The sequence below is a fragment of the Cebus imitator genome, unplaced genomic scaffold (assembly GCF_001604975.1).
Source record: "Cebus imitator isolate Cc_AM_T3 unplaced genomic scaffold, Cebus_imitator-1.0 Scaffold85, whole genome shotgun sequence".
Lineage (NCBI taxonomy): Eukaryota > Metazoa > Chordata > Mammalia > Primates > Cebidae > Cebus > Cebus imitator.
Genome location: NW_016107400.1, coordinates 7,056,597 through 7,072,391, shown reverse-complemented (window position 1 = coordinate 7,072,391; position 15,795 = coordinate 7,056,597). Strand labels below are relative to the sequence as shown.

The 15,795-nt window shown below is 37.9% G+C and overlaps 1 protein-coding gene across 4 annotated transcripts in view; it reads right to left on the bottom strand.

Moving 5' to 3' along the window:
- The window catches only part of RBBP6 (RB binding protein 6, ubiquitin ligase), a 33,268-nt gene extending 18,011 nt beyond the window's left edge, over positions 1-15,257 (bottom strand). For 2 of the 4 annotated variants that reach the window (XM_017534415.2, XM_017534416.2), the window contains exons 1-4: positions 13,987-15,257; positions 8,426-8,525; positions 5,725-5,761; positions 1,185-1,229 (exon numbers count right to left, since the gene is read on the bottom strand). In XM_017534415.2, the coding sequence (XP_017389904.1) occupies positions 1,185-1,229; positions 5,725-5,761; positions 8,426-8,525; positions 13,987-14,152 (348 nt within the window). In that variant the 5' untranslated portion in view covers positions 14,153-15,257. The remainder of the gene's footprint in view (positions 1-1,184; positions 1,230-5,724; positions 5,762-8,425; positions 8,526-13,986) is intronic. The other 2 variants (XM_017534417.2, XM_017534418.2) reach the window with 1 other exon arrangement.
- Between the last annotated feature and the right edge of the window lie 538 nt (positions 15,258-15,795).

Below are 15,795 nucleotides of genomic sequence, written 5' to 3'. Positions count from 1 at the left end.
CGCAAAGAAACAGTGGTAGGAATAGACCAAAAACTCAAATATGGTCCTTACAGTACATAAGAATAAAAACAGTAAACTATAAATATCTAAAGTGTTAACTCTATACTAAACCACTTTGCATTAGAAAATTATAAAATAGGATGGCTTTAGTCCACTTTATGTTTTAGAATACTCAATTTTAATGCTTAATTTTCCCAGAACAGGAGCTTAAAAAGCAATTTGTTACTAGGACATTTTGTTGGGATACAGTCTAGGGGAAAGGACATAACAAAGCCAAGGACAAGATAGGGACAGCACTAATGGAAAACCCATCTTTTCATTAATCGTGGTTGCTAAATTTGGTTTCACATTTCTGATAGCAGGGAAAAAGGATTTTTGGAAAACTGGACAGCTTCCTTCTTGGCCCTCAAAAGTCTGCCTATTTTTTTTTTTTAAGGCGTAATTTGCAAGCTAAATATATTGCTTTAAAAAGTAATCCATCACTAGTGCTTTCCCAAACAGAAGATACACATTGTTGAGCAGAAAATGCAAGCAATCTTATCGCAAAACATGGCATATACAATGATTCAGGAGGTAACAATTTGCCCCTCTGCCAAACATACACATTGGTATATTCCTGCAAACAGCGTTATACACTTACACAATTCATGTAGTCTGTGTTCAAACAAATTAGGTTGTTCAAAACCTTTTCTAATGCAGACAGACTACAGTTCTATAGCATAAAGAAACAACTGTATCACATTTAAAATATTGACCTTCATGGGATCAAGTCAAATATTCAAGAAATAACCATGCAATCGTCCGTGTAAAGGAAATCTTCTGTTTTGGCTGCTTAAAAAAAGTCCACATAATTTATAGCCAAAACCAGGAAATTCCTCCAGAACCTTGTTAGTTTCCAATGTATAATTAAACAAAATATATGAGGGAAAAAAAAATACTTAAGTGTAGCTTCATGTGTTTCTTCTGTCTTGAAGATGAACAATACTCCAATACGCTGAGGCTGACAAAGTACTCCCCTATCTTCTCAAAACAGCAACTACTCTTTACAGGATAGTAATAATATGTACAATGCTTTTGCAAAATACATCCTCCCCCAACCCCTCTTAAAAACCATTCCACATAAAAAACATGATGTTAGAAAAAGACTTATATTTTCAAGAATATATATATATATATATATATACCTTTGTAAGCTGGGCCAGAGAAATAGACGCGGAAGAGTCATCAATCTGTTCACAAAAAATTAAACACACATTCAAGTTCCAAACTGAAAACATCTTAAAGTGATCATTTAGCCCCTCCCTATTGACACTTAATGTTGAAATATTGGGCATTTTCTTAGTTTTCTAAAGAATGTTATTTGGTTTTAAGCTTGAAAGTGTAGCTCAGCCTACTTCATTCTTCTCTAGATATTCCACACAGTTATAAAAGGCTATCAGTTGGAGGGGGAGGGGAAGAGGGGACTCAATTACAATAAAAAAAATGGGGAAAAATGTATCACACAGAAAATCTGTTCAGAGTACTGAATGAATACTAGGAGTCCCATGTGTCTCTATGGTCTCTAAATTTGACAATGCTCAAAACAATGTACACTGGATGAAGAGAATAAGAAATCTAATTTTCCTCCAAGGCCATTATACAACATTATAAAAACAAACAGCCCTTTAAGGGCTCAGATAATTGCTTTAATAAGTAGCAGCTCCCATATAATTGCTACTTTTTTAATTTTTGAAAATGTACTCTTCAGTCTGAGTATGTTTATTTATTCTCTCATACAAAGAGTAAGAGTAGCTTCTTGTCAAAGAAACTAAAGCTTTATCAGGGCAAAGATGTTAAGTCAAAAACAGGAAAAACAAAGGCACCCTGAGGAGAAGGCTGACAGAGCTGTCACTTATTATGATGGATTCTAATAGCTGAAGAAAGTTAATTTAATCAAACAGAGCAAGTATATATAAAGGATATAAGAGGGCTTTAAAAAATGTATATTAATGAGTCTTAAGCATTCTGCCCCACTCACTAACTGCCAATTCTGTAACTCTGAAGTGGGGAAGACAACTGGGCCTATTTGAAGAGGCATCTTTGTATAAAAGATGTATGGAGTCAGGAGATGGCCACCTTCATAAACCGCTCTGTGCAAAGAGGAATAAAACATTTCCTTTTCAAAATAAAATAAAAATAAAATTGGATTTTAAGTTGAACACTAAACTTTTTTCATGATTTGATCCTCTGAAATAATTTTAATATCAGTTTTTAAAAAAATCTTTAGCAAACAATCCCGAAGACATGACTACCCTACAGCTTTCTATGTAGTAAGTGGGTTGCTTATTTAACATGTTGTAAGGTTAAATAAGAATTCTTCACTTAAAATGGAGAATGTAACAAGATGTCTGGATCAAAGAAAAATGTCTTCATCAGGTATTCTATGTTCCAGGGAATTAACAGTTTCAAAACAAAAGTAACATGACTTAAGAGCCCCAACCAGTCTCAAAATAAAGTTCTGAGCCAATGCCCACCACAGGGATCAATAAATGTAAATAAGAAATAATGTTGGCTAAATATAAGACACAGCTCACAAATATCTTAGGGTTTTAAAAGTTAGTTTGATGAGTATTACTGGGATGTTTATTCAGACAAAAGTTCTTTCTTTGCTCCACATCAGGGAACTATAAAAGAGTTCATAATGCACTAATCCCACATCCTAATGCATAATTACATAATTTGCCAATGGAATGTCATTCTTGTCCAGCTTTAAAGTATTTTTTTCCTTTAAGAACTAATCTCAAGTGGTAAGTAGAAAAAAAAACTAAATACATACTCTATTTTTATCTAAAATAAATTCTGACCTACTCAATCTATTTTAAGGATTTTATACCAACCAGGAATTATCTGATTTTAATTAACAAGGACTAGAGAAAAATTGCTGTCAACCATCATCTATACTACCTTTCTAACCAATGAAACAAATAGCTTTTAAAAATAGCCCATTACTAGCTAGAATAGAATACAAATACTGATGACCTCCTTGGAAAGAAAGCAATTATGTTAACTTTCTTACCACTGGAACTAAAAAACTAAGAACAAAAAAAATCATCCCATTCCTAACACTTTTTTGTTTTTATACTGTGCTTTTGTGTGCTCTTTTAAGCTTTCTGCCAACTTATTATATACTTATTGACTTTGAAGTGGTTTCAGATACGTAATGGCACCTAAATCACCTTTTTCCCACCAAATAATCACAATTGCCCCTAAATATCTTATAGTCCATAAAGAAGTCAAATTTACCTCAAATTTAGAAAAGCAACCAATTTGTTTTCTAATATAGCAAGGTGTTAAGAAATGAGTGAAAAATGTTGGCAAAGAATGGTTTAAAAATGATTAGGAATTTGTATTACTAAAATCAATAAAAATAGTGACTCTTGGTAAGATACCAATGGTAAAAAAAATCTGCCACTTTATAAAGTTTCACAAAACTGACTGATGCAGACTGTAGACATTAAAATTAACCCACCTCCCTGTATCTAATCAGGGGTCATGTTTTGGAGAGCAAGAATCTAAAATCTTTTATGCCAGTTATACTTGCTTTTTGAAGTTAAAGGATCCTACCAAATGCAATTCTGATGTTTAGTTAACAAGAAGAACATCCAGTTTTAGAGTATCAACATGGACAAATGAATAAAAACAAGGCTGGGGAATATGGAAATAGCTATCCATCCTTCATCAGAGTTTGCTACAATAACCAAAACTATACATCTGCTTTACTAATCAGGATAAGAAAAATTTGGCTTAGCGCCTCTATTTACTTTGCTTTAGTGAATGTGTACAATCCACATGACTCTGACATCTCCTAAGATGGGTACTAATTATGCTTGATGAATATATTTTCATCCTAAATGCCAGCAAGTTTACCCCAAGCAAATAAATGATGGGGACAACAAGGTATCTACTACATCTATTTCAGTTAATTCTACCTAAAAATTAAAGCCACTTTTAAAGTATGAAAAAAAAGAAAAGAAAAGAGAAACCTAAATAAGCTTAAATAAACTGCTTCTTATAAATGTAATACAGACATGCCGGAACACACAAGGCTAAAAGAATGTTAACTTTATTTATAAACATGTGATTTGTGTTTATACACATGCTAATTAAACAAAAAGGAAATAACTGTTTTCAAGAAATAAAACTTCATCTGAATTAGTTTAAATACTATATAAACTGTACTTTATACAAAATGTGTTACATTAACTACTACAGTCACCAGGATAGTCAATCTAATTTATGCTAGCATTTGGATACATAAAAATCAGTTTTAAACCAATTACCAGCAAAACATAAGCTTGGACAGTTTTTACAGCATTACGCTTAAAAAAAAAAAAAAAAAAAAAAAANAAAAAAAAAAAACCCCAACACTAAGGCTTTTGATCTTAGAATCACTGTATTTAGTTCCACAAGAACTAAAGGCCGTATACTCTAAAGAACAAGTCCAATGTTCAGATACTCTATATTATCATGTTTAAGATCCAATGATCCAAGGTTAGTGAAATGCCTCATATACAAAGATCAATAGTATTTAAAAAGTATATAACGTGAAATAGCAAGCAATACCCTTCAATTCTAAATGAAGATTTTAGACATCTTGCATTGTATACAGTATCAAGCCTAGGCATTAAAATGTTTAGAGAACCATTACATTTACAGAACTCAATTATGATAGACCTGTATTATGAAACAGATACTTCACCCACAACTTAGGAATGCTGCTACTTTTTACTTAAGAGCTCAAAGTTAAAATGGTATCACAAATTAAAGTTAATCTGTGATTACAAAAATTAAGGTGTTATCCTGGTTAAGGGGAGTTACTCTAATAAGCTACAGCTTTCAATAGCCTACAATTAACATAGCATTTTATTATCTTATGAGGAAGAGGGAAATACTTTAATTTGGACATCTGTGCTAACTAGACAGAAGTGGAAGATCTCATTAAACTTTGAAAACAATGTAATCAATTTATATAAAATCAAAATCACTGAGACAGACCATAGGGGGCCCCAGTTTCAGGTTTCACTTTATAGTACAGATGTAAACAAAAGAAGGAGCTCAAAATGCCAAATAAAGCAAGACTAAATAATAAAGCTGCATCAATGGTCTCTGGAAAGCTCTTTTATATGATGTGTTTGAACTTGGAGAAAGCATCAAACTTTAATATAAGCTTTGCATGTTGCTAATGCGTTTTTGGAAGCCATAAATCAGGCAGAAAAAAAAAAAAACTAACAAAAACTAAGTGATACAACGTGAAAATGGCAAAATATACACTCCAAACATTTTTTATTGCAAGAAACAAAAAGCACACAACAGCCTGTACATACATACAAAATACTAACTATAGACAGACAGATGTAGAACATGTCATCATGTTCATTAGTGTAAAACCTAAACGATCTAAAAAAGATCATACATTAACTGTACAACACAGTGTCATACAGGGAGAATGCTATCAGATTTAATATGAAACAATGTTACGGGCACAAATTACCCATTTCTACAAAATAAGTGTGCAAATGATGCCACATATATCCAAATTCAACTGAGCTGTCATCAAAATACATTTTATTTACAATATGTACTACGATCAGTTGGATTATTAATTTCTAAAATGATTTACTTGACTGCTACATTATAAAGGTAAAGCAATGTGTAGAAAAAGTGTGAGATTGTGTTTTTACATACTGCTTTTGTAGTTGCCATCGCTGGTTCAGTTCGACTTCTAAAAAACAAAATAAAAACAAAACATTAGCTATTTATGAATTTTTGTGTTAATAAATTTTAACATCTTCAATCACATATTTTTAGAAACAATTTTCCTTTGGTATATAACAGCCAATTTCTGAATGAATAAATTACTTTGATTAATCTTTACCACCTTTGAACAGTTTTGGGATAGATTTGTGGTTTGGAAAAAATTCCATACTAGGGAATGTGAAAATAGGAGTATCTTGCCATTTAAAACAAGTGTTTTCTGAAAGGTAGTATAGGGATTCTATGTTTAGAAATGTGTTTTTTTCTTAATAAACTGAAAAATTAAATTATGTTATTTCTCAGTTTCTGAATAGGTTCAGGTGTAAATTTCCACATATCAGGAAAACCACTATTATAACATTTGTAACTTGGATCCCTGAGAAATTGCTGTGCTCCAAAAACTAATTTTCAAATCTGAAAAGCCAAGCTGATAGTTATTTTTTACTTTTCAAATGTCTCAAAACAATGATCAAGAATTGAACAAGAGGCCAAGTGAGGGGGCTCATACCTGTAATCCCAACATTATGGGAGGCAGTGAGAAGATCACTTGAGCCCAGGAGTTTGAGACTAGCCTGGGCAACAGAGTGACCCATTTCTTAAAAACAAAAACAAAACTGAACAAAAATTCTCACTCCCAGGAAAACACAGTTAATCTCAGAGTATTTTAGTTAAAAGAACTGACTTAAATGGCTGTGAAGAACTGGACAATTTGATGTCTAAAAAACATACAAATAAACCCCCCACAAAATTCTTTTAGTCCACAATGCAAAGGAGGAGGAGTTGAGTTGCTAAATATAGCCTTTTAATGCTTAAAGTTTAAGGCACCTTGACTACAGAGAAATGTTAGCATTTAACAGGAGTTTTTAGGTTTGTGTATAATTTGGAATTTGAGATTAAAAAAATGAGCTCTGATGTTCTAGTATTTGCTCAAAACCTGATGCATTTTATGAGTCAAATGTATCACAAACAGAATCTATACATTGTAAATTAACATATAATTCTGGGAAGAGGCAACTTATTTTGCTATGTACTTCAAATAATTCTTTCCCTAAGAGTTTCTATCAAAAAAAATCTACAAAAGCAATGTTTGCCATTTTTAAAAAAGCACTTGGTAAATTAAAGTAAAATTTCATACTAGATTGTAGGAATTAATTCCATAAATTTATAATTCTTAGGCTGGGTGTGGTGGCTCACGTCTGTAATCCCAGAATTTTGGGAGGACAAGGTGAGAGGATTACCTTGGGTCAGGAGTTTGAAAACAGCCTGGCCAACATGGTGAAACCCTGTCTCTACTAAAAGTACAAAAATTAGCCAGGTGTGTTGGTGGGCACCTGTAATGCCAGCTACTTGGGAGGTTGAGGCAGGAGAATAGCTTGAGTCCAGGAAGTGGAGGCTGCAGTGAGCCAAGATTGCACCACTGCACTGTAGCCTGGGCAACAGAGTGAAACTCTATCTCAGGAAAAAGAAAATTATAATTCTTAGAATCATTTAAAGGTAAGAACACAAGCCATTAAGTTCACTTGGAAATTACACAACAAGGAAAGCATTCAGCTTTTTAAAGTTGTTACTATATGGAAGATACTGCACAAGAGGATCTCCAAGTGTTCAGATATGGAATGTAACTTTACAACAAACTAATGAGAAAAATATTAGAACACCCACTGCCCAGATCAGGTAAAACTCCAAAATGACTATTTTTACCTTAATTTCAAGAACACATTCCATTCCCTAGCACTGGCAAATTCTAGTTTTCATTGACTCAAAATAATTTGTTCCAATTTCAAACAAAGCTACCTAATTCTAAGTGAAAATCGCTACACTTTAAATAACCTATGTGGCTGCCCGTTTCACTACTGCATCTGCTATCACTACTAAAATTGCAAGAAAGTGGAGAAAGTTAAGGACATAAGGTTTTAATCCTGCCCCAGGTTAGTGAATATTGGCTCTAGACTAGTTGTGGGAGATTGCTCTTTTCCTACTCCAATAATGTGCATTCACCATGTGCCACACTATTTAATTCTTACAACCCTCTAGGGAGTACTCACATCCCTATCTTATTTTTGAGGAATCTGAGGCACAGAGACTTACCCAAAGTCCAAAGTTACACAACTGGTATGAAGCAGTAAATGGAATCAAACCTAAGCCTGACTCCAGTGCCTATGGTTATAAATCCTACACACTTTATGCCTCCCAGCCAAAGGCCCTTACTGATAAAGAGTAAATAGTAGCATTACTGAATACTCTTGATGCTGTCAAAATATTTAGGACACATCTCTACAACACTAAATTTTTGTGGTGAAGAAAATTAAAGCTCCTCACCTCCAAAAACGCAGGTAAAGAAGGGTACAGAAGTAATTTGAATATCACTTTCTTGTCTTTGTAAATACTGCCCATACGGAGAAAACATTTTTCCTAATAATGGCCCTTGTCACTATAGGCTAAGTCAATTTAACTGGGGGAGGAAATAAAAAACAAGTAAATGAAGAAATCCCTATCCTCACAGTCTTGAGAGGATGTATTCATTAAGGTTAAGGTGATGAGTTCAGTTCTAAAGCACTTTTCTTTCTCATGAAATTTAAAAAAAAACTAAGAAAAAGTCTATTTTGAGAAATACATGAGATTTGATACTTACATAACATATGTCTTGCTTGTAGATTTAACACCTCCAATAGGAATTCTTCTAACAATTACAGACGAATTCTTAGGAATTAGAGCATTATCATCAGTATATTCTGTAAACAAAAAGATAGAATTGAATTTCCATTTGGGATTTGGGTGAGTACCCAAGAATGAGAAGACTTCAAATACAAATTTTATGGGAAGTGAACTTAAACATAATAACTACATGTTCCTTGTATCTAGATTACTGATAACTGTCAGAACAAACATCCAAAGCCATAAGAGAGCTTCTTTTCAAAGGATAACAAATACCATCATTACGCTCTTGGCTCTAGCACCTCTACTTTTGTGGAACTCCAAATCTCGGTAATACTATCATTCTTCAGTTTAGCCAGAAATGCTGAACATGTGAATGAAGAAAAAGCTGTTATTTAGAATGAAGATATTCTCTCTCTCCTAGTCCCTAAACATTTTAGTTGAGTATTATAATTCCTGCACTCAGAAATTATTACTGAGGAAGAAAGACTAAAAATTAAATTATAACATGTAATAACATGTAATAAAGAGAAAATGCAATAAAGGAATAAAATTCATTCCAATAAGGAATGAATAGTGGAATACAACTTCAGATAGAATGCTGATTCCAAGAAAGCCCCTCAGAACTTCCACTGGATACTTAAAGACTGAGAACCCAGCCAGATATGGGGGAAAAAAAAAACTGGTTGAGGACTATTTCAGGCAGAGGATAAAAAAAAAGCATATGGAAAAATGACACAAAACAGCTTGGTGAGCCTAAGAAAATAAAAAGAGAAGAATGACACAAAGGTACAGATCATATACTGATTTATATTTTGTTTTGAGGTCCATAAGGAAGTCAAGGAAGGATTTTAAGCAAAGTGATGATTTGCTTTTTGTTTAAAAAAAAAAAAAGACTACTGTAGCATCTATGTGGAGCACGAACTGCTAGGAGAACAAGAGTAGATACCAGGGGACCAATAACGAAGCTGCTAAACAATCCAGGTAGAGATAACGATGACCTGTGTTAGGATGTGGCAGAAAGACAATGTTTTCAGGTAAGATTGACAAAGCTTGCTGATGGACTGAATATTGGGAAGATGAAGGAGAAAGAGAAATCAGGTCAGAGGAATCCCTGGGTTCCCGGCTTTAGCCACTAGATAAACAGTGATGTCACTTTCTGGGAAAACCCAGAGGGAGATGAATCGATCCCATTTTTATACTCCTTGGACTATTATTGGTAATACTTTTAGAAGAATGAAATTAAGAAACTGGACCTTAACTATGGCAAAAAGATTTGCTAAGGAAAGAATCTGTAAAACTGACAAAAAGAAAAATTACCTAGAAGATGCAAAAATATATCCATCTCTTTTAATTATACAACTAGACCTTTTTAATGTCACTAAGTCTACTCACTTCACTTGAAGTTACTCTGCCCCAAGTGATTATCACTGTTCTTCCAACTATTAAGCTTACCATGCATGCATGCATTTTAGGCTTTTAATGTGTATCAGTTTCATTATTTTTATTCATAATGCTAACAGTATTTCCTGTTATAAATGAAATTGTTCAGGGAAGGGCTGTTTTCTATATACTTCAAGTAGAAGGCTATATTTCAGAAGTATTCTATTACAGTTAGGCAATTTCCTAGATTTAGCCATGCCAATGTAGGACCATAATCATTATCTTGGATAGTTGTTCATCATAGTCCCAAATTCCAAGAAAGCTTTGAGTCAGAAAAATTGAGAGCGTTCGTGGCATGGTTTTTTAAAAGTTAATTCTAGAAACAAAACAGTGTCAAACACCTGACAGGAAGTTTCTGAAGATATAACAACTCAATGAACTCACAAGAGCTTTCAAGACAGCTTATTAATTTGATTAGCACAGTACTGTGTCAAACTAAAAGGTGTCTCAATGCCCTTCCAAAGAGACGTTCTAACTTTTAAAATACCTGAATTACAATGGTCATTTCTTACCCCTCGAAGTATCTTTCTAGGGGTAATAAAGACACTTTGGGGGGTACTTCATTTAAAATACCTCCTTAATAAGTACTCTGTTGGCTTCAAAAGACCCTTTCTGCTTGCCAGCTTTTTTTGACCCCAGACATGAAAGGCAATGGATGAAATGAAAAACAAGATAAATCTGAGAAATGGAAAGTAAGAAAGATAATAAGGGTCATTTATAAACACTTCATATTCAGCTTCCAAATCTCTCACACTTTTTAAGTTCAGAATGAAGTATGTTTTGTTTTTCAGGGGTTGGTGTACAGAAAAGTATTAAAGTTTCTCATATATAATAAAGATTACTTGAGATTCATTTTGAAATATAGTCTAGAAACAAGCAAGATTCTTGTCTAAAAATACATGGAATTCTGACCCAAGCATTTTAGTCTTATTAAGGTTTAAGGGCCCTAGGCTGGCACAGTGGCTCAAGCTTGTAAATCTCAGCACTTTGGGAGGCCAAGGCAGGAGGATTACTTGGGCTCAGGAGACCACCCTGGGCAACAAGACAAAACCCCCATCTCTACAAAAAAAATAAAATAAATTAGCTAGGCATTGTGGTTGTGTGGCTGTAGTCCCAGCTACTGTGGAGACTGAGGTGGGAGGATCAGTTGAGCCTGGAAAGTTAAGGCTGCAGTGAGCCGAAATTGTGCCATTTGTAGTCTAGCCTGGGCAGAGTGAGACTACGTCGCCGAAGGGAAAAAAAAAAAAAAGATGTAAGGGTCTTAAACATGGACAGAATTCCAAAACTGTAAGGAAATGTTTTATAGAAACATGGCAGATTAGGGATTTTAAAATTATAAGAATGAAATTAAGAAACTGGACCTTAACTATGGTAAAAAGATTACCATAGTGACATTGGCTACTATTTTCCATAAAACTAGTTAAGTAGCTACCCTCAATATCCTTTCCTTTCCTAATTTGAAGATTACATAAAATACATGTTTTCTCCATCATAGCTATATTTTCTCAACAACTCCTAACATCAAAGCTTTCTCCAATAAATGGCAGTTCACACAAATATAAAAAAGAAAATGTGCTGGGCAAAAACACTTCTCTGGCTTTCTGGGTTTGAAATTATGTATCATTTATTTTCCTGGACTGGGAAAAAAAATTTAGTTAAACAAAGTCACAAAACTCTTAATTTGTAGAAAGGATTCTTTCAACTATAATTTACCCCTAAATCGCATTCACTCTCAAAGTGCTGCATATAATCCATTTTGGGAGATCCATGTGGGTGGATCACTTGAGGTCAAGAGTTCGAAAACCCCGTCTTTACTAAAAATAAAAAAATTAGCTGGGTATGGTGGCACAAGCCTGTAGTCCCAGCCACTTGGGAGGCTGAGGCATGAGAATCGCTCAAACCACGGAGGTGGAGGTTGCAGTGAGCTGAGATGGTGCTACTAAACTCCAGCCTGGGTGACAAGAGTGAGACTCTGTCTCCAAAAAAAAAAAGAAAAAAAGTTTCTGGCTGGGCACGGTGGCTCACACCTGTAATCCCAGCACTTTGGGAGGCCGAAGCGGGTGGATCACAAGGTCAGGAGTTCAAGAGCAGCCTGACCAACATGGTGAAACCCTGTCTCTACTAAAAATACAAAAATTAGCTGAGCATGTGGCAGGCACCTGTAATCCTAGCTATTCGGGAGGCTGAGGCTGGAAAGTGGCTTGAATCCAGGAGGTGGGGGTTGCAGTGAGCCGAGATGGCGCCACTGCTCTCTAGCCTGGGCAACAAGAGGGAAATTCTGCCTCATTAAAAAAAAAAAAAAAAAAGTTGCATTCAAGTGTGGGGTCAAAAAGATGGATAAGGCCTAGCCCTAATGATTCAATTGTGTAATACTGCAGTAAAATATGAAACCTGAATATATGATGATTAAAATTGCCTTAATAGCCTTTAATTCATTCATATCGTCTCTCCTCTCATACTGAATATATCAAGATGGCCCAAACTTCTTACAAACCCATCTGTTCTGTGAAATGTGAATGTTACAGCTAAGGGACGCCTGTGATGCACTTAAATAAAGCTATTTATCAACTGTTCATGACCACCACCAGCCTTTCCTCTCCTTAGGCAGAGGATTACAAATAGCTCCAATTATCATCAAAGGGTATGACACTTGTTTTTAAAAACTGGGGAAGCACAGTATTTTCACATAATGTCACCTGGACAAATAAAATTCTTCCTTAATATTTTTTGATTCATGATATGCGAGCACTGCTGTTCCTTAACCTAATATAATTACACTTAGGTCTGCATTATAAATGGAAAGCTGGTCTTCTACAAGACAAGATTTACTCTACCTACTAAACTACGGGCTGGAGGTGGGGGACCTTCCACTTCAACTATAAGAATTCATGTCATACCTCAAGTGTGATAAAAAATTTTAGTTGACTGAACGGGTGTGGTGGCTCACGCCTGTAATCCCAGCACTTTGGGAGGCCGAGGCGGGTGGATTACCTGAGGTCAGAAGTTCGAGACTAGCCTGACCAATATGGTGAAACCCCGTCAAAAAAAAAAAAAAAAAGTGACTAAAAAAAAAATACCCTAACCTAATTGTAACTTCATGTTATTCCTTCTTATCCCGTCAATCACTTTTAGGACATTGAACTGCTAAAAACTACCCATCAGCATTACTGATCTCAGAAAAACCAAAACAAGTTCAGAGTCAGGAAAGACACATTTATCTACTGTTAAGTTCCAGATATTATCAAATATTTTGGAAAAGCAAAGAATCTAACGATTCTAATCAGTGGCTTATTGTGTTCTGTGGTAGCAGCCTGTTTTTCATTACCTTAGTATCAACAGTCACGTAAAATCTAGCTACTACTACTTTTTAAAAAATCAGTACTTTTGATTTTTACCTATGAACTGCTAAATCTTAAGAGTAATGTGATGAACTAAGAATTCAACTACTTAATTGCCGTATTACTAATTCCGGAATTGACACACAAGACAAGAGCTGTGACATCAGAACATTTCAAGATCCAAAAACAATTCCAACACTGATTATATCTTCAAAAATATTTAAGTTCAGATCCCTTCTCCACAACACAGGCAAGCAACTCCAGATAAATAAATTCGGGGAGGGAGAAAGGCAGGACATAAAATCTGCCATCAAACTCCACAACATTGTTAGGCTGTTAGAAAATTAGACGTCTCTCTTTTTTTTTTTTTTCTGATTGAACAAACAAGCCTTGAATAGGCTCTCCTCTCCTCCTGATGGAAAATAAGTTAGAAAACGCCCTAAGACAAGCACCCAAAGAATCTATATAGCAATCCCCCTCTTCTCCCTCCCTCATTTTAAAAAACATCGAAAAGAATAATTAGGCTTCCACGTTTTGGGGTTAGCATGTTACTGATGACCCAAGTATGCAGAAATCAAATAAACCAGTGAAACTCCAAGGCCAGCTGCTGCAACCCTTGGCTATCAACGAAAGTTGTATCCAAAGTACTAGAACGAACAGTCCCACTAGAGACATAATGGCGGTTAGCTTCCTGCCAGGCACCTTCTAACTAGTATCTCTCCAGCCAGCAAGTATCTGAAGCCCAAGCGGCCCTTACCTTCTTTCGTCTGCGCATTGGTGATCTGCAGGTCGCAGTCGGCAGCTTTCAGCTTCTCTCTCCCCATAATCTGCTTCTTTAAGTCGCAGAGGGAGATGTGGAGCCCATCAAAGGTGACAGTATCATAGTTGAGTTTAGAGGAAAATTTATAATGCACACAGGACATGGTGCCAAGGATTCCTAAGGTTCAGCGAGGAGACGTGGACACTCTCAATATATGTATATTTATAAACTTTAAGAGCAAAATATGTACACACAAAACACTCAAAGACACCGAAGGACCCTAAGGCCTCAGATTAAATACCCCCCAACCACAAGCAGGGGTTCGTGAGAACAACAATCCAGAGCCCCCCCGATACTCAGAATCGCTTCATGGGGGAGGAGGAGGACGAGGACGGGGAAAGGGGAAATCGAGAATCCGCCAACGGGCACAATGTCACCCGGCTGGGTCCCCCTCGCTCATGCTACAGGGCCGGCAGAGACGGGGGCAGGCGGTGCAGTCAGTAGCGGTCAGTCCACACGTTAAGAGTCCGAGCGACCCCACAGGGTCAGGGGTCCATAGCGCGGCCGCACCTCCCGGCAGGTCTCTCTCTCCGTGGATTGGGGTGACCCAGGCCCCGGGAGAAGGTTGAGGGGAGAGGGCCTAGGCCCGGAGTCCACGAGCGGCCTCACGCCTCCTCCTGGCTTCCGGACGACCGGCGTCAGCTTCCCCAGGCCCAGGCCCCCACCGCACACAAACCCCTGGCGCCTGCTCCCCGGAGGCCACGAGCGGCCCGGCGGCCTAGGCCGAAAACGCGCGGTCGGCGGAGGAGAGGCCTTCCCGCAGGCCGCCCCCAGCTCCGCCTCCCACCGCCACCGCCGCCGCCGCTGCCGCCGCCGCCGCCTGGGACACAAAGCCGGCGCTAGGCCTCAGCGAGGCCTCGGAGCACTTCCTCACCACACCGGGCCCCAGCCGGCGGCCGGGTGGCTTCGGCGGACCCCGGGGACACCGCCGAGGCTCCCTGACGCTTCCTCTCGCCGTATCCTCCGCGCTTCGCTCGCCTTTCGCTCCCGTCGCCTTGAGGCCCGGAACCGCGAGAACACGCCCGCAAGCCGCTGGGCAGCGGCCAGGGCTTCGCCGGCTCCCTTTTTGTGTTGCCCCCCTGCCGCTCAGGGGCCCTCACCGAGCGGCGGCGACACCTCCTAGCCAGGCACTATGGCGGATGCGGCCTGGCTTCGGACGAGCGCCCCACTCCGGGGTCTCTTAAGCAGGGATTGCACGGGCGGCGCGCACGAGGCGGGGCTGGCGTGCGCGGATAGGCGGGCCGAGGGGCGGGGCCGCTGACGTCACAAAGCGCACCGGCTCGCCCACGTGACCCTGCGCTTTGTGACTCCCGAGCGCGGAACCTGAACTAGCCGGGACAACGGGAGGAACCATCTGCTTCAAAAGGGAGGGGGGGATGTCGCGTCAGGATGTCGTGTCAGAAGGACCGGCTCACAGGAAGGTTCGGGGGTGGGGGAAAGCTAGCCTTGCAGGGGCTGCGTGCAGTTTCTACTGTAAAGTGTCTTGTCTAGGGGTGGCCGGCTAACTCCTCCTCTCCCACAGACTCCGTTAGCTCCCCTAAACCTCCCAATTTAAGTAAACATTATGGTTGCTAAGCAGAAAACTATGGTTGCTATGAAAGCGCTCCCTAGCTGCTGCTTCCATCAAACTGACTACCCTAAACTCTTCACAAATGGAAAATAGTGGAGCAGCCGCTGCCAAGAACTGGTAACAGCTACTAACACCGTACAGATTTATTGAGCTCTTACTATGTGCTAGGAACAGGG